The following is a 17222-nucleotide window of genomic DNA, read 5'->3' as shown; positions in this document are numbered from 1 at the left end:
GGTCCACTCAAGGTGATGACCGGGGTTCCCACCTCCCCACCCAGCCTTCCGTCCTCACCTTCTGTGTCCTCCATCTCCCTGCCTGGCTCCACCTTTTCTTGAAAACCCATAGAGAAGTTGTTCTCTCTACCAGCAGGACGCCAGCCTCTCCGAATGTGGGTCCCGTTTCTGTGTTAGGATGCGTTCAGGCCTCGTTGCTTGGAGTTTGGTGTCTGAGTGCCAGCCTGGCAGGAGGGCAGGCAGGTCCCAGGCCGTGTGAATAACACCGGCCCTGAAAAGCCGCTCAGAGCCTTGTGGGGAGGATGAAGGCGTGGACCAGCAGATGCCCAGCAGTCGGTGTGGGTGTGTCGGAGCAGTAAACACAGGAGGTGGCTGCGGAAGAATGGCAGGTCACTGTTGAGGGGCGGCCCCTCATTCACTAGAGGAGACCCCCATCTTGTGCATTGTCTCCGAGAATCACGGGCGGGGGCGGGAGGAGCCAGATGGAGAGTAGGGTGATCTCTTTTCTTCTGCTTTCCTTTTTTTTAAAAAAAAATTTTTTTTGAAGTATCATCAGTTACACTGTGTCAGTTTCTGGTGTTCAGCGTAATGTTTCAGTCATACATGCACATACGTATATTCCTCTTCATATTGGTTTTCCTTAGAAGTTACTGCAAGATATTGAATGGAGTTCCCTGTGTTGTACAGAAGAAACTTGTTTATCTATTTTATGTATAGTAGTTAGTATCTGCAAATCTCAGACTCCCAATCTATCCCTTCCCACCCCCTTTCCTCCTCACTGGTGACCGTAAGTTTGTTTTCTATGTCTGTGTGTCTTTGTTTGGTAAACAAGTTCATTTGTGTCTTTTTTTTTTCAAGTGTGGAATCTCCTACTTTCCTTTAAATTACTTCTCGCCTGCAAAATGAGTCCTTTTGAAGTTTTGCTTTGAATGTAAAAGTTCTGTGGAAATTTTTAATGGCTGAATATTCCATCAACCGCAGTGTTACCATGAAAGGGACAGAGAGAGGCGCTGATGCGGCTCCTCCCCAGACAAGAGAAGCCCCCGTGTCCCCCTGCCTCCTTCCCACAGTAGCTTCCGTGACAAGTCCCCAAATGTCACAGGGAAAGGGCCAAGAGGAAAGTGCTTGCACCAAGCCCTGCTTGTGGTTTACGAACCCAGATGTGCTCTGTGGGCGGGAGAGGGTGTCCCCTCAGTTGTGTGCTGGGAACACCGTGACAGCTGCCTCCCCGGTAGTGTCTTCCTTCTTAATTACCGGCTTGAGGTTGTGTCCCAGAAGCCAGGTGACAGCACGTGTTTCTCTTGACATCTGTTTTGAGTTTATGTTACTGAGTTTGGGCACTGATGCACTTGGACGGAAGGTTTCCAGATCTCCACGAAATCTCAGCCTCCTCTCTTGGCAGGGCAAGCACCCACCCCCCACACCCGCCCCTCCTGAGGCCAGCTTGGAGGGTGGGTCTGCAGAACTTCAAGGCTGTCACTTGGGATGGGCGTCAGGATAAAAGGAAGGTGGGAGGATGGCGTTGGGTGCATGTGGTCTGTCTCCACGAGCAGGGCCATCCTCTCCCTGGTGTCGTTATTCTGTTTAAGGGAAACCACGTAATAGAGAGGGACATGGAGGAGCTGAGCTGCGTGGAGCTGAGAGTAAGTAGTGATCCCAGCTGGGCAGCATGCTGGGCTCTGGTTTCTGTCCTGGGCTCCCTGGGGCCAGCTCCGCCTTCCCCCCTCAGGCCTCCAAATGCCACTGTCACTGGAGTCAGTTTTAGGAAAGGTGGGGCAAGACTGTAGAGGAGACTTTTTTTAAATTGTAGTAAAATAGACATAATGAAATTCACCATCTTCACCATGTCTAAGTGGACAGTTCAGCGACATTGAGGACAGTCACAATGCTGTGCAGCCACCACCCCCATCCATCCCCAGAACAGCTTCATCTTCTACCCCCCAAACACTCACTCCCCATCCCCTACCCCAGCCCCCGGCGCCCACCATCTACTCTCTGTCTCTGTGAATGTGCCTCCTCCAGGACCGCACGTAAATGCAGTCATACACTCTCCGTCCTTTTGTGACTGGCTGAGTTCACCCAGCATCAGGTCCTCCAGGTTCATCCCCGTTGTAGCAGATGTCAGAACGTCATTCCTTTTTAAACCTGCGTGATAATCCCTTGTAGGAATGGGCCACATTCTGTTTATCCATCCGTCCTTCTGTGGACACTTGGGTCATACCCTCCTTTCGGCTGCTGTGAGTCGTGCTGTGGTGAACACGGGTGTGCAGCTACCGGTCCCTGATATGCCTTCTTTTGGGTATAGCAACTCTTGATTTTTAAAGTGAAAATTTTGAAGATTAATTTCTCTAAGATACTTCTTAATCTCCGTTAAGATCACTCTTCTCAAATGAGAGTGTTTTAGACATTAAAGTTTGAATTTTAGACGTTGCTTTCATAGGGATGAAAATCCTTTTTTTTTTTTTCAAACCTTGCATCTTCCTGACCTGCCTCTATCAAGTGGCCCCAAACTGCAACCCAGCACTGGCCCCTTCTCTCTGGGGAGGTGGTCCTCCTCAGTCCCCTGGGGATCCACAGCATCACCAGCCTGCCCCCGTGTGCTGTGTGTGGCCACTGTGCCAAAGGTCACGGCCATCTTTTGCTCACAAGTCAGGGTGCTCTTTGCTTAGAGCAAATCCAACATGTCCCAGAGCGTCTCTTCCCTGGAGAAGTTTCCAGCTGATACTTCCTGAGGAGAAGGCTCTCCCCCTTTGTCTTCCATGCTCAGAAAGAAAAAACTAAGCCTCAGGCCTCCTAGAGTGAGGAATGTCTGGACCAACCATCTAGGCTCCCTGCTGCAAGGACAAAGGGCTGCCCGCAGCCTGCAGCCAGTGTTGTTAACATTCTAAGATGAGTTGCCCATGTAATATTAAGAACTTGAAAGAGCTTGAGTAGGATCTCAACGCTGGCTTCTCTGGAAGAATTGGGAGCTCTGGGTTCCCAAGTCTTCACCCATCCACCTCCTCCTGGTCGTGGGGTCCCTGCCTGGGCCCTGCGGGCATCGGGGGTGCCTCCCCCAGCCTGAGGCCAGACAGACTGCAGAGCAGTTCGCGGGCAGCGGGGCACGTGGTGTGACCCCAGCCTCCCTATAAATCAGCCACAGACGGGCTTGGTGGGGGAGATGGTAGTTTCAGGATAGGCTGCGTCCAGATTTCCACCTGAAATGTCTTCATCTGAAGCTGGGCCCTTTGGTTTGGTGACTTCGGGGGAGAGAAAATGAAGTCTGCTAAGTAAAAATGAGTGATTTTTCAGGGATTTGTAGGAAGTTGAGCAGCCTAATTGCATGCTTCGGGTGGATACGTGTTGAAGAAAGCAATTTCAGGAGGCGAGGAAATTGGGCAATAATCTTAACTTGGGCCAGAATTGTAATTATTACAGCAACAGAATGTTGCTATGTGTATATGTGACCGAAATGGGAAGCAGGATTTTTTTTTCTTAAATGTTTAAAAAAAATAACAACAAAATGTCCATTCTTTCTCTCTGGACTTCCTTAATTATAAATACCGGGTAACCCAGTGCTGGCTAAATATAGGTTCAGTGGCCATCTGTATTTATAACTTTCTTCAGGCAGAAGTTACCAGAGCAAAACGGAATTAATTTGGAGTGTAGGTTTTATAGGCTCTAATTAGTTATGTTTTTCTTTTTTCCTTCCTTTTTTTTTTTTTTTTTTAATGGAGGTACTGGGGGTTGAACCCAGGACCTTGTGCATGAAGCACGCGCTCTACCGCTGAGCTCTGCCCTCCCCCCTCATTATGTTTTCCTTAAGCAGACCACCTGGGCTCAATAACATTATATAACTGAACTCTGACGCCCGGGCCTTTTAAACATAGACTCTACTCCAAAAGCCGGCCCGCTGCAGCTGTGAACAGACAAGGCTCGGAACATCTGTTTCCAGCTAAGGGCAGGCTTTGGGAGTGATAAAGTTAATCGTTTGTTTTGCAAAGTCAGAAGCCTCATCCCCGGCCCATTGTCTCTGAGACCTTGAATTGTGACATCTTGTGACCGCTTATCAGCTGTTCTTCCTGTGAGGCCGATTTCGCTGTGCTGGCCTGGGGAGGTGGCGGGGGTTGGGGGGTGGGGGGGTTGCTGTGGACCGGCCAAAGTATGTGCTTAGCCAACCCACCCCTGTCCCCGAACCCAGCCTGCTGCCTCTCTGGGCTTAAGGAATTGCACCTGCATCTGAGGTCACATCCACCCAAGGGCTGTGTGGGCGGGTGGACCTTTGGATCGGGGGTGGATTCAGCAGGCTCGTGGGTGACTCTGCCGTCAGTCAAACGTGCTAAATTAAACAGGGTGCTCCTCCTCCGTTCCCGAGGCTCTGCACAGAATGCCCAGTCATCTTATTTTCCTTCCAGAAGGCAGGGTACACCCCAGCTGGCGGCACTCGCTGATGCCTCCGACCTCACCCCTGCTGCTGTCAGCAGGGAGGTGGTTGGAAGCTGGCTGCACTCATATTTTCAGGGGTAAACAGGACAAGAGAGTCTTCCTGTAAAACCCCCAGCCCAGACCTCTCCCCCATCGCTCTTGGCTTCTGCCCCTCCCTTGCTTGGCTTTGTAAGCTGTTTATGCTCATCCCACCTGTGGTCCCCGAGGTGCTTGCTCTCCACTGCCCGTGTGCTCGCCTCGAATAAGGGGTGCTGGGCCACTTGGGTGGAGGGCAGAGCCCTGGCCTGCCTGCCTCGCTCAGCCCTGAGTGCCCGGGAATGGACATCAGAAGAGCCACCTGGTGCCCCGCCCTGGTCATGCGGCTGACGGGTAGCCAGCCTGACTCGAGACTGTCCTGAGGGGCATCTAGAGAGAGCCCAAAGGCAACAGCAGCCCCTGAGCTGGGGGGCCTGGGGTCTGGATCAGCCCCACCCCTGAGCTCAGGGCCGCTCTGGATATGAAGGTGGAGAGAGAAAGCAAGTGTGTCCTTCCCGCATCACTTGGGGTCTGGTCATTTCACCAGACATTTTTTGAGCTCTGGCATACACCAGATGCTGCCGGGGCCTGACAGTTGACAGACGGTAGGTCCTGCCTTTGGGGAGCCTACCATGGAGGGAGGGGGTGTGGGCTGTGGTAGCCACATGCAGGCAGACCTGGGCCTGGGAGGCCCAGGAGGGCTTCCTGGAGGCAGTGATGGCTGAGGTGATGGTTAAAAACAGAGTGGGAGGTGGACTTTTGGTGTGAGGTGGCTGGCAAGAGCAGGCTCCGGGCTGTGAAACAGCACGTGGGAGCAGGGTCCCTCATACACGGTGGCGATGCTGGAGGACAGAAGGTGATGTGGGCGAGGCCAGGTCTGTGGCTGGATGGCTGGCCTGGGCCGGTTATAGAGACATTCATGTGTCCTGTGTGGGGCTCAGGCTCCATCCTCTAAGGGGAGGCAGAGCTGGAATGGGAGTGGCAGAATGATGGAGGCGGGAGGCCAGCAAGGGTCCTGATGTGGTTCAGGCAGGGGCGGGGGTGATGGGGTGCAGCTGAGGTCAAGGGCCACTCGGGAGGGTTTGGTGACTCTGGATGCACGTGGAGTGTGGTGCCTTCACCAAGACCAGGGATTCCTCAGGAGGTGGGACAAATCTGGAAAGATGAGGGTGGCGAGATGGTGTTTACTAAGGATGGAGGCGCTGATCGTGATGGGGGTTGTCTGGGGACTCGCACGTTGGGGACACGCATGCCAGGAACAAGGAGACAAGGTGGTTAGGGTGTGAACTGGCTCTGAGGATTCAGCCTTTATAGAGCAGGGTGCTGGGGCCCAGGTGGTGCTAAGCTGAGCGTGCATAGCCAGGGTGGTCAGCCAGGCAGGTGAGGGAGCAGCCTTCTCCGGGATTTGATGGCATCAAAGACACAGCTCAGGGTCTCCAGGGGCAGATTTCAGAATCCACATGCTTAGTGGCGGCCCAGTCTCTGGAACCAACACCTCCATCTGGGAGCAAGCCCAGCTCACAGCGGGTTTCTGACCAAGGCGGTGGGCCTCTGACCCCAAGGTTAGGGTGACCAGCAGTGCCTAGGAGGTCTGCGTGGATGGGAGGCTGTGGACAAACCAGGGACTTGCCTGGCTGTATTTCTGGGCCAATGTGTTTGAGAATCTTGCATAAACACGTATGCACAACTCTCTATCTACAAACAAATATATACACAAAACTGAAATATACACACAACATAGGTGTACATATACACACACATCTGTGTACTTACATACACGTGCAGTCTCTATCTATATACGTTCATCTGTACATATATAAATATGCAGACACACACAGAGACATAATGGAATAGACGTGTGTGGAACACAGGAGTGTCTCTTCTGGTTTCTGCACTGGAAGGAGGGGGCAGTGAGCCCCGTGGAGGGTCTGGGCTGTATGTGAATGATCCTGCTGCCGAGAGGAGAAGGGCCACTGCCCCCTAGATGGGACAGTGATTCTGCAAGATGTGTCAGGAGGTTAAAGATGTGAACTTTGACCTCAGATCCTGACTGTGATGGTCTTGACACGTTACCTAACCACTCCATGCCTCAGTTTCCCCATCTGTAAGATGAGGATAATCATGGCAGAATCTCAAGGTAACACATCTGAACTCTTAGCTGGCTGCCTGGGTGGGCGGGGTGGGGGACGGTCAGCAAGCACCCGCTGCTCTGGTGAGGGGCCTGGGGCACCCAGAGAAAGTTGGGGAACTCAGCGGCTGGGAGAAAGGGCAGGAGGGGGAATTACTGGTCCTTTTGTACCGTCCATACTTTGTACCGAGTGCATGTATTACTGGATTTTTTTAGTGTCTAATAGAGGATCCCGTTGAAGAGAAACCCCATCCATCTCTCCTCGCTGTGGGTTCTTTGATCTCATTTCTTCCAATGTTCTGGCTGAGAACGTTGAGCAAGGTTTTTAATGATATTTTAACGATGTTACCAATTTTATCAACTAATGTGTATAATTACACATCAGTGTTGAGTAAAGAGACGTGGGCATTGCGTGCTCAGCGGATTATTCATTTGCCGGGATGGTGCGCTAGGAGACTGGCTCTAATTACCACGCTGCAAAGATACCATGGACAAGGAAGAGAAAAGCATGGACAGAAATTGTATGTTTGGACCAAAAACCAAAACACAGCCCACCTTGCAGACCAGAGATTAGATTCACTGAGGAAATGCAGATTGATGTTCTGGGAGCTCAGAGCAGCTGGGGGTGGCAGGAGTTTCTCATACATTGTCCAGGACGGGAAGGCAGAGGAGGCCTGCAGACAGCAGGGTCCTGTTGCAGCCACTGCTCCTGCGTTGATGAAGCAGGCTGCTTGGATGCTGCTGGCTCAGGGAGGGCGCAGGAGGCCCCGATGCAGCGTTTACCCCGGGCCACCACTGAGGGACGGTGGTCCAAGTGGACCACGTGCTCTCATGTCAATGCAGATGTCAAATAAAAATCAGAGTCTTTTCTCTCTCTTTTAAATATATTTTTGTTTTTATTTATTTGTTTTGGGGGGAGGTAATTAGGTTTATTTATTTTTTTGATGGAGGTACCAGGGATTGAGCCCAAGACCTCATGCATGCTAAGCATGCGCTCTACTCCTAAAAATCAGAGTATTTTCTTACTGGGAGATTAATTGGAATTTAAAAAGTCTCTACGCCGCCCCCCACCCCACCCCAGCCCATCTTCTATTCATTCTTAGGACTCCAGCTCTTGTCACTTTGACCCTGCAGGTGCACCAAAATGTAGCCATAGTCCTATGCCCTGCTTTGTGTGTCCGAGTGTCATCTGGTGTACGGTGTCATCACCCGTTTGTCTGTGGACAGAATGGGGGGACTGTTGGATCAGGAATTGAGAGCCTCTGAGTGTCACATTGGGCTTACCCTCCCAGGGCCTCAGTCTTCCCATCTGTGAAATGGGGCCATCTCGATGGTCCTTTCCCACAGCCCTCTCTGTGAGGTCAGAGGACAGCAGGCATCCTTCACGTTTAACTGGGCCAGCGGCCATGTCCCCAGAGTGACCAGGCTGTCCTGTCCTCTTCTCTCATGAGGGCACTCGAGGAGCTTAAGGAGCAGGCCCCCATGTGGGATTGGCACTGCTGAGATGGGTGAGGTGGGTCCTGAGAAGGACTCAGATGGGGCGGGGAGGAGGAGGGAGCAGGCAATAGCTATGTCATAAATGCCACGTCACAGCTGAGATGAATGTCACTTGGCCTTGTCCCACTTGCGGTCGATCACCCGCCTTCTGACCACTTGCCCGTCATGGGAACCTCGTCTTCCCGACCCATGCCTGATGCGGGGGGATAGCTGGGCAGGGGGCAGCACAGCTTGAGTCGGACAGACAGGAGTGACCCCTTGGGGCCTCTGACAAGGAGGGGTCCTGGAAAAGGGACAGCTCAGAGACTCAGTGAGATGCACCGTAGCTGCCCCTGTGTTCCCAGCAGAGGCCCTCAGCGTGTGGACTGGTCGCCCCCAACCTTCACAGAAGCTGTGTTCCACCTCAGAGCCTTAGGTGGGCTCCCCAAATACAGCAGCAGCAAATGCTAGAAATCACCGGTGGGCAGACTTCTAAAGTCCACCTGTGACATGTTTTGGGTTTGGGGTCCAGAGGGTCTCTGTAGCAACTCTTCCACTCGGTCATCGTAGTATGAAAGCACTTCTGGGCAGCAAGTGAGTGGCTGTGCCCCAGTAAAGCGCTATTTATAAAAACAGGAGGGGTTTTAAAAAATTACTTTTATTTTTATTTATTTTTTGGTGGTGGGGGGAATTAGGCTTATTTATTATTTATTTGTTTATTTATTATAACTATTTTTAATGGAGGTACTGGGGGGTCAAACCCAGGACCTCGTGTATGCTAAGCTTGCGCTCTACCACTGAGCTATACCCTCCCTGCCCCAAAAGGATTGAAATCAGGTTCACGGACAGATACCTGTACACCCAGGCTCACAGCAGTGTTATTCACAATAGCCAAAAGGCAGAAGCAACCTGGGGATGAATAGATAAACAAGATATGGTATAGACACACCATGGAATGTTATTCAGCCTTAAAAAGGAAGGACATTTTGGGTGAAGGGTTTGGCTCAGTGGTAGAGCACATGCTTAGCCTTGTACGAGGTCCTGGGTTCGATCCCCAGTCTCTCCATTAAATAAATAAATAATAAAAGAAAATAAATAAAAACACAATTACCCCCCCTTCAACGCCCCCCCCCCCAATTAAAATAAAAAACCAGGATGTAGACCGGATTTGGCCCATGGGCCATAGTTTGCCAACCTTTGCTCTGAGTGGATTAGTCTTTTACTAACCACACGGCACATCCACAGGCTCTGGAGGGGACACTTTGGGGGTCACGTCAATCCAGGCTGCAGACAGGTCAGGGCCTGTCACCGCGTCTGGAGTCCCTCCCGAAGGCCTAGGCCCTTCCTCCCACCTTTCCTTTCTTTTCTTATCCTCACAGCGGCCCCAGCCTCAGCAACCCTTTATGTCCTCGCCCTGAATCTGACTGTCTGATCTGTGTTTGCCTGACTCTCCAATCTTTGGTGGCGGGGAAGAGGGTGGCTGGCTGCTCCCCACACCCTCAGCCCCACCCTGTGAGCACCCACAGGGTGGTGGAGGCTCACGGAGTCTCAGAGGGACTCAGATTTCTGAGCAGCCAGTGACCCGGCTCTCTCCTCTTTTCTCCTGAGTCAGACTCCAGCTTCTTCTGCAGCTGCCTGGGGAGAGCAGGAGAGTGGACCTGACTGCGGTCCCCTTCTCCTCTGCATCAGGAGTGGCCCTCCCCAGACCCTTAGCCTCCATGCTGGGCTGGATATATGTCTCCAAACAGGGTGGCAGTGGCCACTGCTGACCTGGGGGCCAGTTTGTCTGGTTAGCACTGTGGGAATTGTCTGTTCATCCCTTGAATTGCTCGAAGAGAAGGGCTACATTGGTTCAGACCCTCTGAGCCATTGCTAAGGATAGGGTTGGATGGGGGCAGAGGCAGGGGGTCGAATGGCCTTGGGGCTGGCCTTTGAAGAGAGGCTTGGCTGCCTCTGGCCTGGCTTGGCTGCCCTAAGGCCTATTGCAGCTCTGAATGGCTTCCAGGGGCACTTTGGGGTCAGCAGCTCTGCTATGAATCCATCTCTGCCAGCCAATTTGATTCATTTCTCCGTTTCTCCATGTCCCCGAGCAGGAATTGACTTGAATGCCCAGAGTGAAAAGACCGAAAGCTGTGAAATATCCCCAGGGATGGTGGCAGCTTATAAGCAAACATGCTAATTAAATATTGCTGTAAGTGAAGGCACTGTTACCGCTTCTGTTTCTAAATCCCAGCTCTAGCTACAGGAGGTGCCCTTGGACAAACGGAACAATTAACTTTGCTGAAAATGGGAGCAAGGTGACTGTCTGCTGTAGGAGGAGAAATACAAGTGCTTTTGCTCAAAGGAGGCCAGAAATAATGAGGTTGATGATGGTGGAAAAATACCTTGCGGTAGAAAGTGAACTGAGAGTCATGATTGCAGAAAACCACTTATAGGGCACCCCCTACCTGCCGGGCTGTCTACTAGCTCTTCATATATGTGCATAAATAAAATAGTCTTGGGGCAGCCCTTCAGGGTAGTGGTTACTGTTCTCACATGGAAACTAAGACTCAGAGAGCATCTTCAGCCTGGGTCATCCAGCAGGAAGATTGAGCTGGGATGCATCCCAGACCGAGTGAAGGGATGGAGGAACCTTGGAGAGGAGCCATGGGGAGAACCCCAGCCCCCCAGTACCAGCCAGAGTTTGTTGCATATCCACTAGGTTCTAGGCATTGAACTAGGCACCATACAGGTGATACCTGTTAACCCTCACGACTGTCACAGTATTTGGTGTTCTGTGGTTGTAAGCAACAGAAACACACTGGAGCAAGCGTAAGTGAACAAGAAGGATGGATGGGCATCTCCTGAAACTCAAGAACAGAGGGCAGCCAGACTGCCAGGACTTCTGGAAAGGAGGGCTGAAGGATGTAGTAAAGAGAACTCTCTCTGTAGACACCTGCTTTATCTTCTTGTGGAAAGATATGGAAATGACCACTTAGAATATCCACACCCCTCCAGGTCTCTGCCTGGGCCGATCAACTCTGTTGGGGTCAAAATGGTCACAGACGGAACGTCTGTGAGTGGGAAGGGGGTGCAGCAGAAGGGTGCAGTGTACTGGGTGGGTGTTAGTCCTACTGAACTCCATGGGGTGAGTGGTTTTATCCCCATTTTACATGTAAGGACCTGAGATCTGTAGGAGGTAATCTTGCTCAAGATCACATGGTCATTGGCAGTGAGGGGAGTGGGAAGGGTGTGAACCCAGGCTCACAGTCACCACCTGTCTGCTCGAGAGATCACTGAGTCTGAAACTCATCCGTCAGTCAGAGGCTGGAACAGAAACCAGGATGGTGTCGCCTGAGAAGGGCAGTTGGAGAGTCTGTCTTGTATTCAGTCCATCTTGCTTTAGAAAGCTTTCAAGGAAGGAGACCAGCGAGCTGTTTTCAGTAACCAGTGAATGTTAGAACAAGCAGCAGGCCTTCTGAGAGCAGTGTCCAGATGCCCTAGGGTCGTGGGTGCTGCAGGGAGGGTCAGCCCATCCAAGGGCCACATTCTTCCCTTCCCTGCGGCCCCTCCAGCCCTCAGGCTGAAATCTGTCCTGACAAACAACCCCTGGCAGAAAACCAGACACCCTGGGGGCTCAAGTGTTCGCAGCTGACCTTTGCACAATCCTCAAGCAGATGCAGCCGCGTGTTTTCCTTGGCTCTCTTCTTGAGAGGGACGTTCATTCTTGGATATTCCAGTTTACCCATGGGGTGGAAAGGATGGAGTTTGTTTACACATAAATATTTCAGTGTAGACCTGACTTGACACTCACTTAGCTACTTCAGGGATGCTTGACCCTGGATGAACATTCATTCATGTCTAAAACACTTGGCCAAGATAACACAAGCTTTAAATGAGATGAACTCACCACATGCTTTGGGGTGGGGGAGTGTGCTCCCTGTGAAGCATTACCTAGTGGTGTTTATCCAGAAAGGGGGTATCTCAGTTAATCTTCATACTCTCAAATGTGACCTCTGTGCCGGGATCGGAGTGGGACAGCGCAGTGGGGGGCATGTTTCCCCGGGGAACAGGGCGAGCCTCTTGGAGAAAGGGGAGATTTTTGTGGGATGCAGGATTATGTAAGACTGTTTTAACTGAGAATATCCTGCTTCTTGTTTTGCAGATTGGGAACCTGGAAGATTACTACCATTTTTACCATAGCAAAACCTTTAAGAGATCGACTTTGGGTAGCAGGGGCCCTCACACCTTCCTCAGGATGGACCCCCAGGTACGGATCTCTGCTCTGTGCACACGATGCTTTCTTGGAGCCCCTGAAGTGCTGTTTGCTTATTGCTTTGATCTGTGGTTCTAAAAATGGCCAAGTCTGGATTTTAATGTGATTCTAGATCACCATTAGTTTTCCCTATCCACTTTGAATAAACCAAAACCGACGTGTAGCTATGTATCAGACCAGCTAAAGGCTCCAAATATTTGGGTCCCTTAGGAGACTTGAGAGTTTAAATTCCTTAAAAAAATTTTTTTTTACTGAAGTATAGTCAGTTTACAATGTTGTGTCAATTTCTGGTGTATGGCATAATAATACATATAATAGTTCAGTCATGTTTATACATACATGTATTCATTTTCATATTCTTTTTTCATTATAGGTTACTACAAGGTGTTGAATATAGTTCCCTGTGCTGTACAATATAAGCTTTTTGTTTATCTATTTTATATATAGTTGTTATTATCTGCAAATCTCGAACCCCCAATTTAGACCTTTCCACACCCTTTCCTCTTTACCCCACCAGTAACCGTAAGTTTGTTTTCTATGCCTGTGAGTCTGTTTCTGTTTTGTAAATACATTCATTTGTCTTTTCTTTAAATTCAACATGAGTGATATCATACAGTATTTTTCTTTCTCCGTCTGACTTTCTTCACTTAGAATAACGATCTCCAGATCCATTCATGTTGCTGAAATAAATGGCATTATTTCATTCATTTTTATGGCTGAGTAGTATTCCATTGTGTAAATATATCACAATTTCTTTATCCAGTTATCTTTCGATGGATCACCTTCTCTTAAAAGCAATGTGCTGAGTGTTGGTTTGGGCTCCCAAGCTGGCGTGTGTTGTTACCATGTCAGCTGTCTCTAGCGAACACTGATCACCAGAGTTCCCATGGAGAAATCAGTCTTGGTGTTGTCCCAAGCCACCCCACTGACAACCATGGCTCTTTTGGGGTTGACTGAGCTGAGGGTGGTGAGAGAGATGGTTTATCCCTGGGCACTGTACCTGAAACACCCTTCTCCAGGGCATCGCTCTGTGGTGTTCTGATTCCAAGCACATGAGGAAGTGGTCCCATGGAACACATTCCTGCAGTTGGGGTGTGAGAAGGTGGACATGTAGTACCTGTATTTCTGAATTCTTTTTATAGGTGGGTGGAAGGATGGATAGATGGAAGGGTGGATGGGTGGACAGATAGAAGGAGACAGATATAAAGCATTATGCTAATCCCATTCTCCCTTCTTGGCAGGAAAAGGAATTTCATGTTTATCAAGGGATTACTATGTACTTGGGCACTTTATCTGGGGGGGGCGGTAATTAGGTTTATTTATTTATTTTTAATGGAGATACTGGGAATTGAAGCCAGGACCTCGTGCATTCTAAGTACACACTCTACCCCTGAGCTGTACCCACCCACCCCCCTTGCGTGGGCACGTTAACATGAATTATACGGGGCTATGATTATACCTGTGTGTGCTTGCACCATGGAGCTGGGAGGGATGGTTTTCAAGGAGGCTGGTGCATGTTGTTGCTCTAGAAGCAAAGCCAGATGGTCGTAGCTCATTCCCACAGAACCACTGAGGCCACTGGAGATGAGTGAGCAGACCCGATGCGGGTCTCCCTGCACAGCTGAGTGCAAGGGATTCTCTGTGCAGAGTGCACAGACCGTTCACCAAAGAGACATGAGTTCTGTGTGGCTGGAGGAGGGGCTGAGGTCCTCAGTGGTCCACCACCACCGTCAAAGTGTGGAGACGTTTCTAGGCTTGCAAGGAAGTTGCTGCCGGGCCCCTCCACAATTTTGCGTTGAGCAAGCAGTTACCTGTCTTATGAGGTCAGAGGTCTCTGGAGTCCTTAAATTGTTCCCACAGAGGTAGTTACAGCAAGGGGCCTGTTGTTGGCATTGGGGAGCCCCAGTCCCCCCGCACGGCATGTGCTGAGAAGATAATGGGATGATGGGTTCCTTGGTCCCGTTTCCCTAGGGACTTCTGAGGATTAAGCTGTTTCTCAGCGGTTAGAACTGCCTCACAGTTGAAACAGGAGACTCAGCCTGTGTTTTGTGGACATCCACTTCTTTTGTGTGACTAAATTTTAAAACTTTTAAAGATACTCCACTCAGCTGCTCTCCCCTTCCTTCCAAAACATTCATTAATTGTGCATCTGCTGAGTGTGACGCAGAGATGCCCACCCAGCGGGTCTCTGCCCCGGGTGAGCCCCCAGCAGGTGTGAGATCATATGCGGGAGGTGGCGGAGGGGGATTCGGGGCGGGCCCCAGACGGCCTCCTCTGCAGCATCTGAGATGATGGGCTTCCTCATCTTCCGTGCGTTCAAAGGACTCCATCCAGTTCGGGTCTACGGGCCAAATATTCCCAGTAATCAGTTATGTCCTTGAAGGAGCGAGGAAGAGGCAGAGACTTATTCAGCAAAGGCTATGGCAGTTAAGTTTTTTTTCAAATCAAAATCCCTTTTATTCAGAGCTTCTTAATAAGCTCCTGGCAGGACTGCTATGGAAGCATCCTGCCAACAAAGAAGAAAGAGAGAAAAGGTAAACAGCCCGCAGACTCCAGCCCTGCCTGCAACTCCCACGTGATTGGCTGACCCGTTCTCACAGTCCTAATTGTCTAGCCCCAGGGACAGCATACAGACGTCGGAGCCAGTGATGAATTCAGAATGCCTCTGTTTAAATCAGTCTAGTTTTAATGCAAACCAAATCAATGAGCTGTCAGTCTGACTAATATTTCCTCTACCTAGTCCTGCCGATGAAATATTGGGCAAAATTAGCTCTTTCACGGAAGTGTTGAGTGTTATCTTCTCTGGCAGGGCACCGGCACGCCGTCTCACATGAGCCTAGCGTTTCTGGGACCTTAGTGATCGGAGAGTCGTGTGATGAATATTATTAAGAAAGGGAAAAGATGAGTTCATGTGAGTCAGAAACATTGGAATGCCGTCTGCGTTGTGTTTTGAATGAACAAACTGGAAATGAATGTTGCGGGGCTCGGGGTAAAGTTCAGTCGGAGGCAGATGGTATTTTATTTTAATTAGCTCCAGTCCTTATTGTCTACAATTGCTTTGATAAGTGATGGAATTTACCACCCAGCCCCACTTCGCCTGAGTGCACATTGGTTAAAACAAAACGGAACAGCGCCCTTGCAGGAGGGAAGATCTAAGGCTGCGTTAGTCATACACGCACCTCTTTTCTTTAATTTGAGCATCTCTGCTCAGGGATCCTGTACCAGATTCATGCATTCATTTTCCTTACAGTCTTGATCACCTTGTTTTTTTGTTTGTTTGTTTTTTTGGTGGGGGAGGTAATTAGGTTTGTTTGTTTGTTTGTTTGTTTGTTTATTGGAGGTACTGGGGATTGAACCCAGGACCTCTTGCACCTAAGCATGCGCTCTACCCCCGAGCTGTACCCTTCCCCCTTGACTTGATGTGTTTAACCCCCTTTGAAAAGGGCCCTTTTGCTCAAAGTGCTTCGTTGACCAGCCCTCTCCTCTGGAGGACAGCCCAACTGTTCTCAGGGTGCTGGGTCCCTCCCTGGGCTCTTCCAAGGGCTGTCATTTAAGCAAACTGAAAGCATTTGTTTTTAACTTGTTCTTTCGCCAAAAGTCTGGAGGAGGGTGGACATTACAGAAGCGTCGGCCAATAGCTGCGATTGCTCGCAAATTTTCTTAAAATGACGCGTTCTGATTGTGTTCCAAGCTGGCTTAGAGTTCGACATTGCTGTCTGCGTCTTCCAGCCCTTACATTTTAGAGTGATGACTCTGGTCCAGCCCTTCCTCTTCCCTCAGTGCTCGGCCAGACTAATGACGGAAAACAGAGGATGAAGATGTTATTAGGGGGGCCCTCACTGGCTCCTTCCCGGGCGATGGGAGGCTTCAGTCTGCTGCTTTGTTTCGGTGCTTTCACACTCAGAAGCTGGAAAATGATTTCCAGGACCGGAGTAGGCATTCTGTTTTGGAGGCTGGGACTTTGCCCCCAGAGTTTAATCAAAGCTCAGGTTTCTTTCCAGCAGTGATGCAACGTTTAAGCAGATCTTTCCATTAACCACAGATGGAATTTTATCTGTCAGTTTTGTGTGCTTGAGCCATTCAGAGTGCAAATAAACAAAAAGTTCCTGGCAAATGCAGGCACATAGACAGTAAGTGACCACATTGATCTTGGGGTTGATGAACTGTGGGATGGGCTGAGGGTAGGGGCCTGGTGGATTTACCCACGTGGGAACAGGAGAGATCTCCAGCACAACCCAGCTGGGTCTGGTGGAATGGCTACTATGAGTTGGTAAAAAGTTAGAATTTTAAAATAAACTTTAAGAGATGGTGCTTTATTGTTTCACAGTTACCACTCGACAGTCCCACATAGATCCTCAAAGACGTCTCAGAGTCAACCCATCCTGACTATAATTTGAAAAGATACATGCACCCCAATGTTCATAGCAGCACTATTTACAATAGCCAAGTCATGGAAACAACCTAAATGTCCATCAACAGATGAGTGGATAAAGAAGCTGTGGTATATTTATACAATGGAATACTACTCAGCCATAAAAATGAAATAATGCCATTTACAGCAACATAGATAGACCTGGAGATTGTCATTCTAAGTAAAGTAAGCCAGAAAGAGAAAGAAAACTACCATATGATACACTTATATGTGGAATCAAAAAAAAGAGACACAAATGGACTCATTTACAAATTAGAAACAGACTCATAGACATAGAAAACAAACTTACGGTTACCAGAAGGGAGAGGGGATGGAAAGGGATAAATTGGGAGTTAGAGATTTGCAGATACTAACTATTGTATGTAAAATAGATAAACAACAAGTTTCTTCTGTACAGGACAGGGAACTCTATTCAATATCTTGTAGTAACCTCTAATGAAAAAGAATATGAAAAGGAATATATGTATGTGTATGTAGGACTGAAATGTGAT

General features: G+C 49.6%; 1 protein-coding gene across 1 annotated transcript in view; it reads left to right on the top strand.

Annotated features, from left to right (window-relative positions):
- PCSK6 (proprotein convertase subtilisin/kexin type 6) overlaps positions 1 to 17222 on the top strand; it is a 167716-nt gene that overhangs the window by 26206 nt on the left and 124288 nt on the right. The window contains 1 exon segment of the mRNA XM_032469194.1: positions 12189 to 12293. Coding sequence (XP_032325085.1) covers positions 12189 to 12293 — 105 coding nt within the window.

This window comes from Camelus ferus, chromosome 27, assembly GCF_009834535.1.
Source record: "Camelus ferus isolate YT-003-E chromosome 27, BCGSAC_Cfer_1.0, whole genome shotgun sequence".
Taxonomy (NCBI): Eukaryota; Metazoa; Chordata; class Mammalia; order Artiodactyla; family Camelidae; genus Camelus; species Camelus ferus.
The sequence above is the reverse complement of the archived record's forward strand: the minus strand, read 5'-3'. Positions and strand labels throughout refer to the sequence as shown.